The following is a 16,552-nucleotide window of genomic DNA, read 5'->3' as shown; positions in this document are numbered from 1 at the left end:
TGCTACACCTCTGTCTCCCACGGAGATGGTGCTGGGGGAGGGGAGGAAACCGGCTTTTAATCTGGCTTCTGCTCCCCCCCCCCCCCCCACCCCTTGTTGCCTCTCTCTGATAGAGGCAGCAAGGGAGAGCGGGGGGAGTGACTAGTCGAGTCACAAGTTGATTATCCAATAAGCATATGCTTATTCGATAGTCGACTAGCTGCTTACAACCCTAATCCTCACTGGGAGGATGGAGCTTCAGAATCAAGGCCAATATCGAATGCAGTAGAGAAGAATGAAGTGTCACAAATGATCTGATAGCATGGACCCAGGCTTAGTGTTTAGAAAAAGTATGCACTCGAAACCCATGTAGCAGCTCCGCACCTCTCAGATGCTGCATTGTTTTTAGGTAACGCTGTGCAAGTTGCTTGCAATCTAGGATAGGATAAAATCCTTTGGGGGAAGCAAAGCATCAGCTGTATCACAGAAAGCAATGATACACTCAGATCTTGACAGACTCTTTTGAAGATATTACAGGCACTGCTGATCTATCTGCAACAATGATGAAGTCTAGGTGATTTCTGAAATGGCTCACCTCCTATCTAGACGAAAGCCTAATACCCACTGTACATTTCAAGTAGGAATGGAAGTCTTCTGTTGAGACTTGTGTTTGCTAGAAAAAAAAACAACAGTAGATGAATAAGTGGTTAAGATGGAAATCCAACAGCATCTTAGAAAAGAACCTTGGGTGTAGTCATAGAAAGGACCTTGTCCTTGAAAAATATTATTAATTGATAGGGTGGTCTGCCATCAAGGTTCCAATTTCTTGGGGACTGAGATGATAAACCTTTCTAAAAAGACCATTTTCCCAAATAAATGAAGCAAGAAGTGGCTCGCCATAGGTTTAGAGGTCTCATAAGGTATCTTAGTACCAAACTGATATTACAAGGCAGAATAGGAGCCTTATTATGGGGGAAAGAGTCCTCAACATCCATGATCAGGGCTTGACAAACAGCAGCGAAATCTACTCGCCAATCCTGCACTGCACATGTGCAAGAGCCACATTGCGCATGCGTGCACTGCTGGTGAATGGAGCGACCGGCTGAAATCTACTTGCCCGTGGCGAGTAGATTTAGTGATTTGTCGAGCCCTGCCCATGATAAATCTGAAGGACGCTGAGCGAACAAAAATAGAAAATGACCCCTCTAACGGGGAATGAAATATAAATGAAAAGAACCTTAGAGTTAATGGATAAATGAGATTTTTTTGTAAACATCCAGTACATAATCCACTATGGCTGAGAGTAGAGAAGATTCAGGCACAAGGCAGTGACAGTAACAATAACAGTTGAACTTTTTTTCATTTCTGAAGTTAAATAACTCAAACTGACTCCCTTTTACTGTTTAGTCATACTTCTTGTACTCCTGACAAGCAAGTGAATTCTAATCTCAAAAATAATTTAAGAGACAGGCTTGAAAATGAAGGACCCCCAAGGCTTGGGTGAAACCACTACCCACATCATGGGAGAGGAGATATAGATGGGATCATAAGTGCCGGTTAGACACACAGGTGAAGCAGGAAAGGATACCAACCTAGCTTGAGCCAGGTTGCTACTACAAAGATAATTCTGGTCTTTACCTGCCTAACCTTGTTCATCACTCTTAGAATAGAATAAGAATCACTTAGGGTACATCTAGACTACATGGCTCTGTCGAAGGAGCCATGTAAAGCACTTTACTCAGCATAATCGAAGAAGTGAGGATTTAAATAATCTCCACTTCATTAAAATAAAAATGGCTTCCACGCGTTGCCAACAATCAGCTGATCCTGCACAGCATGGCGACCATTTTTATTTTAATGAAGCGGGGATTATTTAAATCCCTGCTTCTTTGACTATGCCGAGTAAACGACTTTACATGGCTCCGTTGATGGAGCCATGTAGTCTAGACGTACCCTTACTGTTTCTGAATGTGGCAAATAGGATAGCCCAAAGGTTGAACAATGTGAGCATCCAAATCCCATTTATAGTGCTGGGTGAAATACAAGGAGGTTCTGAAAAACTTCTGAGAGGATTAAATCAGGGCAAACTGCTTAGAGACAGGACTACTTACAGCCCAAGACTGGGTGTCCTCCACTACAGGGAGTAACAAACCAGTCACAAAGAGAATTTCTGTTTACCACACTGGCTAACCAGAAGTCATGTAAGCAATTCTCTTCAGACACTCCAATTCTCCTGTGCCACCACCAGTACCACTTTCTATGCAGGTGAGAGGTTTTGGAAACCAATCTCACTAAATAAAAATTGGTTCCTCTGATCCCAAAAGCCCAGCCACATCCCCAGGTCAATCTAGAACTCTGATTTTACCCAAAAGAAAACACTGTTAGCCCATCCTTTAGAATCTAAATCCTAAAAGGTCTATTCATAAAAGAAACAACAAACAAATGTTAAAACTGTTAAAAGGAATCAAATACATACACCGATTGCAAAGTTCTCAGTGCAGATTTGTAGCACAGGTAGAATAATCTGATGTCTTTCAAGCTTAAATTCATAGCAAAGATCCTCCAGATGACTGAAGACAAAACAGAGGAACTTCCATGACCCTTTATATATCCTAGGCCAGGAGAAGGGACTCCCCCCATTGCCCTGTGGAAAAAGAGCTACAAAACGGAGACTGGCACATGAGCAAGTCTTGTTCTTGTAACCTCAGACCTTTACAGGCAGATAGGATGACTCACATTCCAAACTAAAGGTTTGCAAGAAGGTCTATTCAGTGTAGTTGGTGCCTCCCATGTTTCACTGTTAGTTGAATGTTCCTTAATGGTGAATGGTCTTTCCCAGCTGAATGGTCTTTCCCAGGCATGCTGGCTAGCTATTCTGTGGGTGTTATTCCAGGACTTAACATTTCATAGAATCCCAGGTCTAGAAGGGACCTCCTGCCCAAAGCAGGACCAATAGAGTCCAGCCCCCTGCCCAAAGCAGGACCAATCCCAACTAAATCAACCCAGCCAGGCCTTTGTCAAGCCGAGACTTAAAAACCTCTAGGGATGGAGATTCTGCCACCTCCTTAGGTAACCCATTCCAGTGCTTCACCACCCTCCTAGGGAAATAGTTTTTCCTAATATCCAACCTAGACCTCCCCCACTGTAACTTAAGACCATTGCTCCTTGTTCTGCCATCTGCCACTGCTGAAAACAGTCTCTCTCCATCCTCTCTGGAATCTCCCTTCAGGAAGTTGAAGGCTGCTATCAAATCCCCCACTCTTCTCTTCTGCAGACTCAATAAGCCCAAATCCCTCAGCCTCTCCTCGTAGGTCATGTGCTCCACCCACCTAATCATTTAGGTTGCCCTCTGCTGGACCCTTTCCAAGGTGTCCACAACCTTTCTGTAATAGTGGGCCCAGAATTGGATGCAATACTCCAGATGTGGCCTCACCAGTGCTGAATAAAGAGGAATAATCACTTCTCTCAATCTCTGGCAATGTTCCTCCTAATACACCCTAATATGCCATTAGCCTTCTTGGCTACAAACACACACTGTGGATTCATATCCAGTTTCTCACCCACTGTAATCTGCAGAAAAGGACCTAGGGAACTACAGCTTTGCCAGTCAGTGCCCAGCCTGTAACAATGCTTGGGATTCTTCCATCTCAAGTGTAGGACTCTGCACTTGTCCTTGTTGAACCTCATCAGATTTCTTTGGTTCCAATCCTCCAATTTGTCTAGGTCACACTGGACCCTATCCCTACCCTCTACAATATCTACCTCTCCCCAGCTTAGTGTCATTCACAAACCTGCTGAGGGTGCAAACCATCCCTTCGTCCAGGTCATTAATAAAGATGTGGGACAAAACCTGATCCTTGGGGCACCCCTCTTGAAACCAACCACCAACCAGACATTGAGCACTACCTGTTGAGTCCGACAATCTATCCGCTGGCCCCTTATACTATAAGCAGGTTCCAGCTGCCAGCCTCAGTCCCTGGAAGCCGGCTGCCACCCTGCACTGCAAACTCTGCAGCATAAACCTCTGCAGAGCCCTCAGAGCTGGGCAGCAGCTGGCTCCCCAGGAGCAGGGCTGGGAGCTGGCACATGCTGGGAGGGAGAAGAGTTTAACTGTAAATGAAACTGACACAGTGATGCTTATCCATTAACCCTTTAAACAGTTAAGCTGTTGCATTCCTACTCAGCATCCACGGATACTTGGAGAGAAGTTCTAAGTAATAATTGACCCTCCTTTTAATGAAAGCCTGCAAGTGTTGTCTGTACTCCTGGGGAAGATGTTCCATAAAGGATGCAAACTTGTAATTCATACCGTCATACTCTGCCATGACTGCCTGACAGTTTGCCATCTACAACTGTAGATGACTAGGCCTTCTGTCAAAACAAGTCTGACCTTCTCTTGTCCTTTTCATAAAGAGCAGACCTAGAATAGAGTAATGAGGTTTATGCCACTCATTTACGGCATCCGCCACCAGGAAATGAGGTGCAGGGGGGTGTAAATAAAAATTTTGGGTCTCTGGAGGTAACGTATTTTGTATCCAGTCATTTACAAGTTATCAGGATGGTGGCCAGAGTTTTTCCACACAGTCTCTGCTGGATCCAGAACCATGTCATTAATGGGTAGCAAAAGCTGGGTGGATGTCACTGACTGCAAAACATCCAGGGGCTTGGATCTTTAACCTCCTCAAGAGGTATCTGGAGGCAGCCAGCCATCCTCTTTGCAAGATAAAGAAATTGATAAAAATAGTAAACTGTCAACAGTGGGGCGGGAGGGGGCATGGCTGCCTTTTAGATGAAACAAAGGTTTGAGTGATAGCTCCTTTGTCTTTGCTTCCTGTTCCTCAAAGGTCTCCTCATGTTGAGGATTTGGTGAGGGAGACTGTGACCTTTACCAAGTAAAATGGACCTGGAGGCCTGGTAAACTGCTGCTCATATGCAACTCAAAGATTCCACTAGGAGCGGTAGGGAGAGGGGATGACACCCAGAACTGATCCCACATTCCCTGATAAGGGCAGGGGGGCCTTGTTCAAGCTTGGGTTCCTGTAACAAAGTGGAGAAGACCCCTGCATGGACAAGGTGGAGACTAACAGAAGGCAGCAGAGAATCTTGCAGTACAGGTAAGCATTGGTAATTCAGAGACTGGGGTCTCGTTACTGAGAGATATTTAGTACCCATAAGCAGGGCTCACCAAGCAGCGGTGAGCCCCACTTGCCAGCCATGCAGTTCTGTGCTCTGCGTATGCGCAGCTCACTCTGCACCAGCTCTTCCAGGTTGTAATCTACTCGCCACAGGTGAGTAGATAACATTATTTGTCGAGCCCTGCCTATAAGCAATAGAGACTCCAACTCATCTAATGCAGACAAATTGCTGGAGTAACAGAATTTCTGCACTACTGAGTTGGTACCCACACAGCAATCGACTTGAGTGGAACATATGTGCGCCAGGGCTGAAGGTATGCGCTACAACTTTGCAGTACTGATGGAGCTGAGTGGGAAGGCCTCATTAAGTCTAAAAATAGACAGTTCCAATATGGAGGTGAACAATACTGGGGCCCTGGCAGTGCCATATTTCTCCAAAATACTCTAGGACCGTGGTCCCCAACCCGGTGCCCGTGGGCGCCATGGTGCCCGCCAGGCCCTTTACGTGCGCCCGCAGAGCAATCGGAGCTGGCCCCGCCCCCGGGCGTGCAGCAGGTGCCAGCCCCGGGCGCATGGCCGGCCCGGGCCCCGGGTGCGCCGTGCATGCTGGTGCCGACTCTGACCCCCGCCCCCGGGTGCGCCGCACGTGCCCTTGCTGGCCCTGGCCCTGGCCTCGGCAGCGCCGCACGTGCCCGCACCGGCCCCGGCCGCGCAGAACCTGGGCAGCCCCTGCCCGGGATCGCGACACATGCCGGTGCCGACCTCGGGCGTGCAGCGCATGCTTGGCCCTACCCCCGTCACGTGGTCTGTGAGCGGCCCCACCCCCGTACACACAGCGCGTGAGCAGCCCCGCCCCCAGGCGCCCGGCAGCCCCAAAATGTTGGGGACCACTGCTCTAGAACTTCCCTGCTCCACCTACATTGAGTTGAGAGGTCAAGGCCTCTGACGCTACAGACCCAGCAGGATATCAAGACTTGTTCTTCAAATCTACCTGGAGAGAGATTGGAGGGAGAAGGGAGAGTGCATCTCCTGAGATGACCTGAAAGCACAAGACCTGAGTCTTCCAAGCACAAGATTTTAGAGTCAGGCAAAAGTTTCGCTTTTGGGAAATTATAGGACTCTTCCCAAACTAGGCATGTGAACAGGTAACCAGGAAACTGGTTACATCACCCTCAACAGGTGATGCTTATCAAGTAATGGTTAACCATTGCCCGGGAGCACTCTCCTGTCCAGGAGGCTGCCAGCTCCCAACCCACGCAGGCTCACAGGCTGGGAGTTGGCAGCCTCGTGTGGGCTGCCAGTATCAGCTGGGGGTGGATGGAGAAGCTGCTGTTTCCGGCATGGTGCAATACTACCAATTCCCAGCCTCTTTACCTAGCTGCCACTTCCAGCCCTGTGCAAAGCTGCCAACTCCCAGCCAGCTGACAGCCCAGCACGGAGCCAAAACCACTCAAGCTAGAGCAGCCCCCACCTGCAGTGGTGGGGCTGCTCCAGCCTGGCTGTGAGGGGCAGAGGGAATGCTCCAGCCCCCTCACCCACCCTCGTTTAATCAGTCAACAGCTTAAATGTTACGTTTCATTGGTTAACTGTTAAATGGGATTTTACATCCCTATCCCAAAGAATGAATGCATTTACAGCAGGGATATAAAATCCCATTTAATCAGTTAGTCGGTTAACCAGCTAAACACTACTGGTTAAGTGCGATCCCAGGCAGGGGACCTCTCCAGCCAGGCTGAGAGCCAACAGCCTTACACAGGGGCCCAGTGGGGTTGGAGCAGCCCTCCACCCATGGCAAACCGTGTGCAGCTTGGAGTCACTGATTAACTGTTTCCGGGTAAACATCTCCCAAAGAGATAAGATATAAATCTAGTGCTCACCATACACTCAAAAGACTTTAGTGGCACAAGGAAGGGGTGATTTCTAGGTGATAGTCTAGTGTACTATGATCACTCACTTTGGTTGCTCACTTTTAAAATGTGACCTATTTCTCAAAAGAAAAAATTCTCCGGATGCTAGCATTTAGGCCACTGTCATTATTTCTCCCCTTTTTTCTCTTCCATTTCCTTTGCCCTCCATCTTCCCTTACTTTTCATCCTGTCCTTTTGCTCTCAACAGGGCCAGCAACAACACTGGGAAGGGCTGCAGAAGAAAACCGAGTAGAATCACGAGACTCACTAAGTTGCTTTGCAGCTAGTTTCAGGTGTAAGCATTTTTATGCCAATATGGCTGCTGCCAAACAGCCTTCAGTGTGAGAACAAATTGGAAGGCTCAGCTTCACACAAAAACTTTGAGACAGACAAGACACCACAACCCACCAAAAACACATTACGCTATCACAATCATTTTTATGGCCAGAATCAGGTAGGAAAGTGGTGTTATACACAAGTGTTTTAATTCTGCAAATTGCATATCTAGCTTCTAAGCTCCTCCAGGGAAGAATTACATGGTCTTACTTGAAAATGAATATTTAATAGGAAACCTACATTAGGGATGCAAATGACTAGTTGACTATCCGATAAGGATAAGCTTATCAAACAATCGACTAGTGATGCAATGGTCACTTCCCTCCTGCTTGCTGCCTCTATGAGAGAGAAGCAGCGGGGGGGGGGGGGGGGGGGGGGGGAGGGGGGGGGAGCAGGAGCTGGTGTGAGCTGGCTTAAAAACCAGTTCCCCCCAGAACCGTCTCCACAGTGGGGCAGGGGAGGTAGAGGCACAGCGCGAAACGGCACAAGCGGAGACTGAAGCAGTCTCCGTTTGTGCTACTTCTGCTGAGATTCTGCTTTTGAAATGTACAAGAGCCTTGCTGGGGCTCCTATACATCTCAAAGGCTCAAGCACTGCAAGGAATGTGGGGCCAATTTCCCCTGGATCCACACTCCCTGCAGGGCTTCCGCTTTTGAACTTTAGCAAGATTCCAGCAGGGCTCTTGCTACAGTTCAAAGGCGGAGGCGCACTTATAGAATAATCAAATAGTCAATGGAAATCCCATCGACTATTCGATTACTTAATTCATCTAAATTTAACATACCTAACCTACATTAATGCACATGGTAACACCAAACAGCAAGTGTGGGCAACAATTTTTGATGGGGGGGACCACTACATTTGGAAAGTGGTGAAGGTCCGCACTCGTCTATGATATTAATGGAGAAGGTGCGAGGTTTGGGATGGAGGCTGAGTGCAGCAGGGAGCTCAAGATAGTGGACTGGGGTACACAAAGAGGTATGAGTGGGCCTGAGAGGGAGCTTGAGTGAAGGTGGGGATTGTGACCCGAGACAGGGGATTTGGGTATAGGAGGGGAGTATGGTGCAGAAGAGGTTTCTGTCCTGGAGAAGGGGTGAAGGAAGCGGTGCAGGGTCCGGAAGAGGTTGTGACCTGGGGCAGGGATTGGCATATAGGGTTTGGGAGGGGGTATGGGTGCAGGAGTGGAAATGCAGAGGGGTCGGTGTGTGAGAGGGGGTTCTGGGTCAGATGAAGGAGGGGGTGCACAGGGTTTGGGGTCAGGAGAGGGTAGGGTGCTAAGTGCAAGCTCTGGCTGGGAAGTGCTTACCCTAGACAGCTCCTGGACAGTAGCCCAGTGGGACCCTCCTTGCCACTCAAAGTAGCCAGCTGTGGGGAACATGTGCGCCTCTGTGCATTCCTCGGGTGGGGAAGACCGTCCACACACTTTCTGCACCACAAGCAAAGCCCAGGCAGCTCCCATTGGCTGGTTTCTGGACAATGGAAGCTACAAGATTGTGCTTGGAGAGCAGGCAGCATGTGAAGATTCCCCTGGGGGTGCAAAGAGACATGCTGCAGCATGTGGGGGAATGGCAGTCAGGGAGTCTTTCCATCATCCCACTGGGAAGCTGGATCCAGCGATTTGGCAGGCTGGATCCAGCCTATAGGCTTTAATTTGCCCACACCTGCCCAAGAGTTAGGAAAGAAGCGAGCTATAAGCGTTGATTTAAATAATCTGCAACTGTATGCATAAGATATATAAAACACAGAAGAGCATAACTTACAAGCTTGGTAATATCACCTCATACCATACAGCTAAATTGAGGAAATAAATATTGTAATGAGAATCCTTTATCTTTTTCCTTTCCTGAGTCTTGGTGCTTGAATTGGTAAATGTTTCATTCATTTAATATTGGGCTTGCATTTTATTTAAATAAAACAAAAACAGCATCCATTACACTGTGAAGTTATGGAAATACCTTGGAAAATCCACAGGATTTAAATTCGGTCTTCCAGCAGGTATATACACTTATTTCATTCCAAAGAGCTAGGCAATTACAGGCAGTCCCCGGGTTACGTACAAGATAGGGACTGTAGGTTTGTTTTCCTCAAGGGTCTGTTTTGGGACCCATACTGTTCAATATCTTCATCAATGATGTAGATATTGGGATAGAGAGTACGCTTATTAAGTTTGCAGATGATACCAAACTGGGTGGGGTTGCGACTTCTTTGGAGGATAGGGACATAATTCAGAATGACCTTAGCAAGTTAGAGAAATGGTCGGAGGTAAACAGGATGAGGTTTAATAAAGAGAAATGCAAAGTGCTCCACTTAGGAAGGAACAATCAGTTCCATACATACAAGATGGGAAGCGACTGTCTAGGAAGGAGCATGGCAGAAAGGGATCTAGGGGTCATAGTGGACCACAAGTTGAATATGAGTCAACAGTGTGATGCTGTTGCAAAAAAAGCAAATATGATTCTAGGTTGTATTAACAGGTGTGTTGTAAGCAAAACTCGTGAAGTCATTCTGCCGCTCTACTCTGCACTAGTTAGGCCTCAGCTGGAGTACTGTGTCCAGTTCTGGGCGCCACATTTCAAGAAAGATGTGGAGAAATTGGAAAGGGTACAGAGAAGAGCGACAAGAATGATTAAAGGTTTAGAGAACATGACCTATGAAGCCAGGCTTCATGAACTGGGCTTGTTTAGTTTGGAAAAAAGAAGATTAAGGGGGGACATGATAGCGGCTTTCAAATATCTAAAAGGGTGTCACAAGGAGGAAGGAGAAAATTTGTTCCTCTTGGTTTCTGAGGACAGGACAAGGAGTAATGGGCTTAAAGTGCAGCAGGGGAGGTTTAGATTGGACATTAGGAAAAAATTCCTAACTGTCAGGGTGGTCAAATATTGGAATAAATTGCCAAGGGAGGTGGTGGAATCTCCCTCTCTGGAGATATTTAAGAACAGGTTAGATAGACATCTGTCAGGGATGGTGTAGATGGAGCTTGATCCTGCCTTGAGGGCGGGGGGCTGGACTTGATGACCTCTCGAGGTCCCTTCCAGTCCTATGATTCTATGATTCTATGATTCTTAAGTTGAATCTGTATGTAAGTCGGAACTGGCGTCCAGATTCAGACACTGCTGAAACTGACTGCCAGTTCTGACTTACATACAGAATCAACTTAAGAACCCCAGGGCTATGTCTACACTGGCCCCTCTTCCGGAAGGGGCATGTAAATTTCAAGAGTCGTCGTAGGGAAATCCGCGGGGGATTTAAATATCCCCCGCGGCATTTAAATAAAAATGTCCGCCGCTTTTTTCCGGCTTTTAAAAAAGCCGGAAAAGAGCGTCTAGACTGGCCCCGATCCTCCGGAAAAAGTGCCCTTTTCCGGAGGCTCTTATTCTTACTTCAAAGTAAGAATAAGAGCCTCCGGAAAAGGGCACTTTTTCCGGAGGATCGGGGCCAGTCTAGACGCTCTTTTCCGGCTTTTTTAAAAGCCGGAAAAAAGCGGCGGACATTTTTATTTAAATGCCGCGGGGGATATTTAAATCCCCCGCGGATTTCCCTACGACGACTCTTGAAATTTACATGCCCCTTCCGGAAGAGGGGCCAGTGTAGACGTAGCCCAGGCGTCCCCAAGTCAGCTGCTGCTGAAACTGATCAGCAGCTGATTCCAGGAAGCCTGGGGCAGAGCAACTCTGCCTGGGGCTTCCTGTAGTCAGCGCTGGTCAGTTTCAGCAGAAGCTGACTTGGGGACGCCTGGGGCAGAGCAGCTGGGGTGCTACTGGACCAACCCAGCAGCACCCCATCTGCTCTGCCCCAGATGTCCTGATTCAGCCGCTGCTGAAACTGACCAGCAGCAGCTGAATCAGGACCTGGGGCAGAGCAGCTGGGGTGCTGCCGGGTTGGTCCAGTAGTGCCCACGGGCGCTACAGGACCAATCGGCAGCGCCCCAGCTGCTCTGCCCCAGAGTCCAAAACAAAAGCCTGGTCTGCTGGGGGGGGGGGGAGCACACTAGCTGCGCCCCCCCCCCCCCAGCAGACCAGGGACACGGGGAGCAGAGCCGCAGCGGCAGCGGGGTGCCGCGCCTCTGAGGCTTTGCTCTGGCAAAGCCTCAGAGGTGAGGGACCCCGCCACGGCTGCGGCTTCAGTCTGGGTGCCTGTGGTCTGCTGGGGACGGTCCCCAGCAGACCACAGGCACCCGGACTGAAGCCGCAGCCGCGGGGGGTCCCGCGCCTCTGAGGCTTTGCCAGAGCAAAGCCTCAGAGGCGCGGGGAAACCGCCGCTGCTGCCGCTTCAGTCAAAGCCTCAGAAGCGCGGGAACCCGCCCGGTGCCCCTGGTCTGCTGGAGACGGTCTCCAGCAGACCAGGGACACCGGAGCAGCTTACGAACGGGGCTTTCTCGCCCCGACTTCCGGGGCGAGAAAGCTCCGTTCGTAAGTGCGGATCCGACGTAAGTCGGATCCGCGTAAGTCGGGGACTGCCTGTACTCAATTTCCATTTTTTTTAAACCCACATACACATTGAACTTTTTTTTTAAACTGCATATGACTTGAGTTATGGGAGGTACAGGAAACCCCCCAGACCCTGCACATACAACCATTTTTGAAAATGTGGAAGAGGCCGAAACCCCCCGACTTAAATCCTCGGCCTGCATTTACAATGGCACACAACAAAATGAGGGTTCGAGTTACAATGCCCCCGACTTGCGATGCTTCCCCAGGAACCGATCTTAAGGACCTAGCTCAACCCACAAAGATGTAAAACCTGCTGATGTATCTCTACTGCTGTTGCTTTGGCAGGGTCTGGTGACATACGTATGTATGTCCTGGTCTATGGGGAGCTTTTAATGAGCTTGAGAGCTGTTGAAGGCCAGAAGAAAGGGTTCAGGAAACATTTTGTTCAGGATGTGGCCTCCTCTGAGTATGGGTATTAACTGCTAGGTTGTAAATGACAAGTAGGAGTGTGCGGTTGGAGGGTGTTCCTGCTCCCCCTCTCCATATCAAAGCAGGTTCTCTTGAGTTATTGGGTGGTCGGTTCTAGAATACCATCTACTTCTCTGTTTGTCCCTGTTTAGTCACATTGGCTTTACCTGTCTTCAGATGCTACTACTGTGGGAATTCTGTGCCACAGCGCACGTGCAGAATTCAAATGTCCTGCATAATTTTTCCTCTCTGCACAAAATACATTCTGCTAGAAAGACTCTACAATTAGGCCTTTCACCCACCAGGGCTGCTGTTTGTGCAGAATAGAGGAAGCGAGTTCATTGCTCACCAGCCATAGCAGTCAGCAGCCAAAGGGAGAGAGCAGAGCCTACATTGCTCAATGCATCCTGCCTGCAGGGTCAGATGAGGAGACAGACACAGCAGGACATTCAGGGTTTCACAGACTCATCTTCACAAGGGCTAATGGGGTACGGGGACAGACTGGAGTAGGGGGCTGAATGGGGGTACAGGGACACATGGGGACTGTGAGGGGGGGGGGACATGGACACTGAGTTGGGGGATAGGAAGACAACAGATGGATAGGGAAAATAGGGGCCTAAGTGGGAAGTCCAAGGGCCTTGCCAGACTGATTGAGTCTCCACCGTGGAGGATCCTCAGCTGGATAACAATCCTCTCTCTCCTCCTCCCCTCCCCACACACCCACCTCCAAAAAATAGCTTAAAACCTTCTCCCATCCACTCCCAACAACCCTCCAGAGTCACTCCCAGACTACTTCCAAGCAATTGCTTCCCTCTTCCTCAACTCCATTGTTACCTCTACTCCCCCAAGCCTTCGCACTGCTTCTAAAAAGTGTGGAAAATATGTTTTGTATCATAATTTAAAGAAACTACAGGCAACCTTCAATGTCTGACACCCAACTTACGACCTCTCACATTTACAACCATTTCTTTCCATGTAAGATAGCTCCTAAAACCCTCCAATTTAAGTCTGCAGCTCTCATTTACAATGGTGTACAACAGACTCCACTCATCATCCCAGAACAGGAAACACACAAGGTCAATCAGACTTACCAGTTTGCAGCCGATGCTTGAACTGTGCGCGTCTCCACCACATCAGTCTTCCCTTTTTAGTTATTTTTGTGCATTATTTGAACTATTTAGTTCAGTTTTCCTCTATTTCCATAGTCAATTTTGGTGTTTTTAGGGTATGAAATGGAACCACCATTTATAACACTGCACTTATGGTAAATAAGGGTTCGACTTAAGATGGTTCTCTAGGAACCAATTATGTCATAAGTGCACGGGTCACCTGTATTAAAGTTCTAAATTAATATGCCTTGAGTCCCCCACAGGCCCTATGTTCCCCATGCCCTTTGCTTTTGAAAGAGCCCTGCTCTTCCTACATTTCAACAGTGGAAGCACCTCCAGTTCCCTCCTGCACCCCGGACCCAGACGGTGCTAAGTGGAACTGGCTTTTAAGCCAGCTCCCTACCACCACCAGCTCCTCCTCCCCACCTTGCTGCCTCTCTCTGATAGAGGCAGCAAGGGTGGGGGAAGCGACTAGTCCCCCGCTGGGCCTGTGATTCCTGTGGTGCGTCCACCTTTGAGATGTAGCAAGAGCCGGCAGGTGCCCTTATCGACTAACCAAATAGTCAATGCAAATTTGCATAGACTATTTGATTAGTTGGTTAATCTAAACCTTACATCCTTAGCTGGTATATTGGCAAGCCATTCTAGTACCCATAGTGGTTACCATGGTTTAAGCAATGTATTGCTGAATATGAACTTGTTACAAGAGGATGACATGGATGAATTTGATGTTGTATTTAGGGTGGGTTCTCCATTGTGCTGTAAATATTTTAGACAGGCAGTGATGCCCTTACTGTAAGGATTGTTGGTTTAGAAAGAAGACACACCTATGGTGGCAAGGGTAGTGTCCGAAGTGAGGCTATTAATGCTGTGACATTTCTGGCATCTCTGAGGGTGGCAAGAAGGGATTAGATCACCACTTCATCCAAAACCCTTTCAGGCCGCTGAGCCCATCCCACTCTCTCACTCCATGGGCTCGCTCATAATCCCAAAGCTGCAGGGCTTTCCCCTCTATAGTTTCTCTCTCCATCCAAGTCACATTGAAGTCTGCCCCTTGCCTGCTTTCAGCGTGTTATCAAAGTCTCTGTCCAAAGTGTCCCTGCTAGACCCTAACTAGCTGGCCTTCAGTGTGCCACTCCCACAATGGCTTCTACAAAAATCAGGGCCTTCCCTCTACTATGGGTTCCAATTCAACTGAGCAGATCAGGTCTTCACTCTCCCAGCCCCTGCTCTTTCTTCCCTGGACTGCCTATTACAGTGTTTCACTCTTCACCCTTATCTCAGGGGGAAGTCTTCCTTATTCTAAGCCCTATTTCTAGGTTTCCAGCTGCCTAGCTTTATAGACATCCCAGCTGTTTCTGCTCAGGGGACCTTCATCCCCAATTATACCTCATTGAAACTTGGCTCCCCTCCAGGTGCAGCCTATGACTATCTGGCCTCTCTTGTCTATATTAACCCCTCCAACACGAATGCGGAATGAACATCCCATCATATCTTGGAAAGCATATGGAAGATCTCTGGGTGTTGGTTCATGGGATGAAGCTGGAGAGTTTCTCATGGAGATATTTGTGGAAGGATTTGAAGAGACTAAAATTACGAAGAATTTGATTCACTGAACAACAGATGGTATTAGAAAGTTGACAACTGGCCTCACAAATGTAGTCATCATGGCTAAGAACAAAGATGGCTTACTACAACAATAATCCTTTTTTCAACACCTCCAGAAATAGTAACAACCCACTTCACCTTGAATGGTCTCTTTCAACACAATGTATTAACTTCCTATATTTACCTTCTGTTCAGTGATGAAATTGAGTACCTTTCCCAGATGTGAAAAAGAGTTCTGAATAAGCTCAAAAGCTTCTCTCAATCAGAAGCTGGTCCAATAAGAGATACTACCTCATCCACCTTGTATCACTAATATCGTAAGACTAACGTAGCTACACCACCACAAGAAACAATGACTTCAGTTTAAAGGGGAAAATGGGTGAAATTTAAAACTCATAGGCTGTGTCTACATTGGCACCCTTTTCCGGAAAAGGGATGCTAATGAGACCAGTCGGAATTGCAAATGCCGTGGGGGATTTAAGTATCCCCCGCGGCATTTGAATGAACATGGCTGCCGCTTTTTTCCGGCTCGGGGTTTTGCTGGAGAAAAGCGCCAGTCTAGACGGGATCCTGCGGAAAATAAACCCTTTTCCGGAAGATCCCTTATTCCTACTTTCAAGAATCCTTTCAAGTAGGAATAAGGGATCTTCCGGAAAAGGGTTTATTTTCCGCAAGATCCCATCTAGACTGGCGCTTTTCTCCGGCAAAACCCCGAGCCGGAAAAAAGCGGCAGCCATGTTCATGCAAATGCCGCGGGGGATATTTAAATCCCCCGCAACATTTGCGATTCCGACTGGTCTCATTAGCATCCCTTTTCCGGAAAAGGGTGCCAATGCAGACACAGCCCACGTGACTATTCATTCTTATTTAAAAACTGACCACCTAGAACTCTGAAAGTTACACTATTTTAAATGATTGAAAAATTTTCTAGAAGCAGAAAAACCTAGTTATTACTCATCTGACTTCAAAAGACTTTTCTTCAAAGTTTTTCTACCCAAAATTTGATGAGAACTGACCCAGACTGGCAATAAATGCCCAAATGTTGTCTATGTAAGACAGGATTATAGGAATTTAGAACGATCAACAAGTACCTGAGACCCTAGATTTTTTCCCTATACTATACTGCTGCAACTTTGATCAACCAGATATCAAGCTCTTTCAACGTAAACATGAATCCCCCGCGGCATTTGCATGAACATGCCAGCAGGGCATTTTCCATGAGAAGTCCTTACCTGGAATTCACACCCTTCCACTTGGCTTGCCAGAATCCGTTACCAGTCTGGACACATTACAAGGTCCATCTCTTTTCACAGTACTTTTGGGAAAGAAACGTGTTTTTCTAAGTACTTGTTTTGATTAAGTTCTGTCTGAAAGAAATAGTCATTTTACCACTATGGTATTACATGAAAATGGGTATTACATGAAAATGAGAACAGTATTTCCACAAAGAGCCTTTACATCAGGGCTATTCAACTTTGAAGCCCTGCAGGCCACAATGATACCTCACAGCACCTAGCGAGGGCCGCAACTTAAGTGTGGTTGCATATGCATGCAAATATATATACAGATAGCTTATTTCA

The 16,552-nt window shown here is 47.7% G+C and overlaps 1 protein-coding gene across 4 annotated transcripts in view; it reads right to left on the bottom strand.

Annotated features, from left to right (window-relative positions):
- The window catches only part of GSK3B (glycogen synthase kinase 3 beta), a 227,808-nt gene that overhangs the window by 199,331 nt on the left and 11,925 nt on the right, over positions 1–16,552 (bottom strand). The window contains exon 1 of one of the 4 annotated variants that reach the window (XM_075905466.2): positions 13,347–15,357. The exons of the other annotated variants lie outside the window; for them this stretch is intronic. Within the exon in view, the coding sequence (XP_075761581.1) occupies positions 13,347–13,389 (43 nt within the window). The 5' untranslated portion in view covers positions 13,390–15,357. Of the gene's footprint in view, positions 1–13,346; positions 15,358–16,552 lie in introns of those variants that run through there. 4 annotated transcript variants of the gene reach the window in all.

The sequence above is a fragment of the Pelodiscus sinensis genome, chromosome 1 (genome assembly GCF_052426305.1).
Source record: "Pelodiscus sinensis isolate ZL-2025 chromosome 1, ASM5242630v1, whole genome shotgun sequence".
In the NCBI taxonomy this organism is placed as follows: Eukaryota; Metazoa; Chordata; order Testudines; family Trionychidae; genus Pelodiscus; species Pelodiscus sinensis.
Note: the sequence above shows the minus strand (reverse complement) of the source record. Positions and strands in the feature narration are given on the sequence as shown.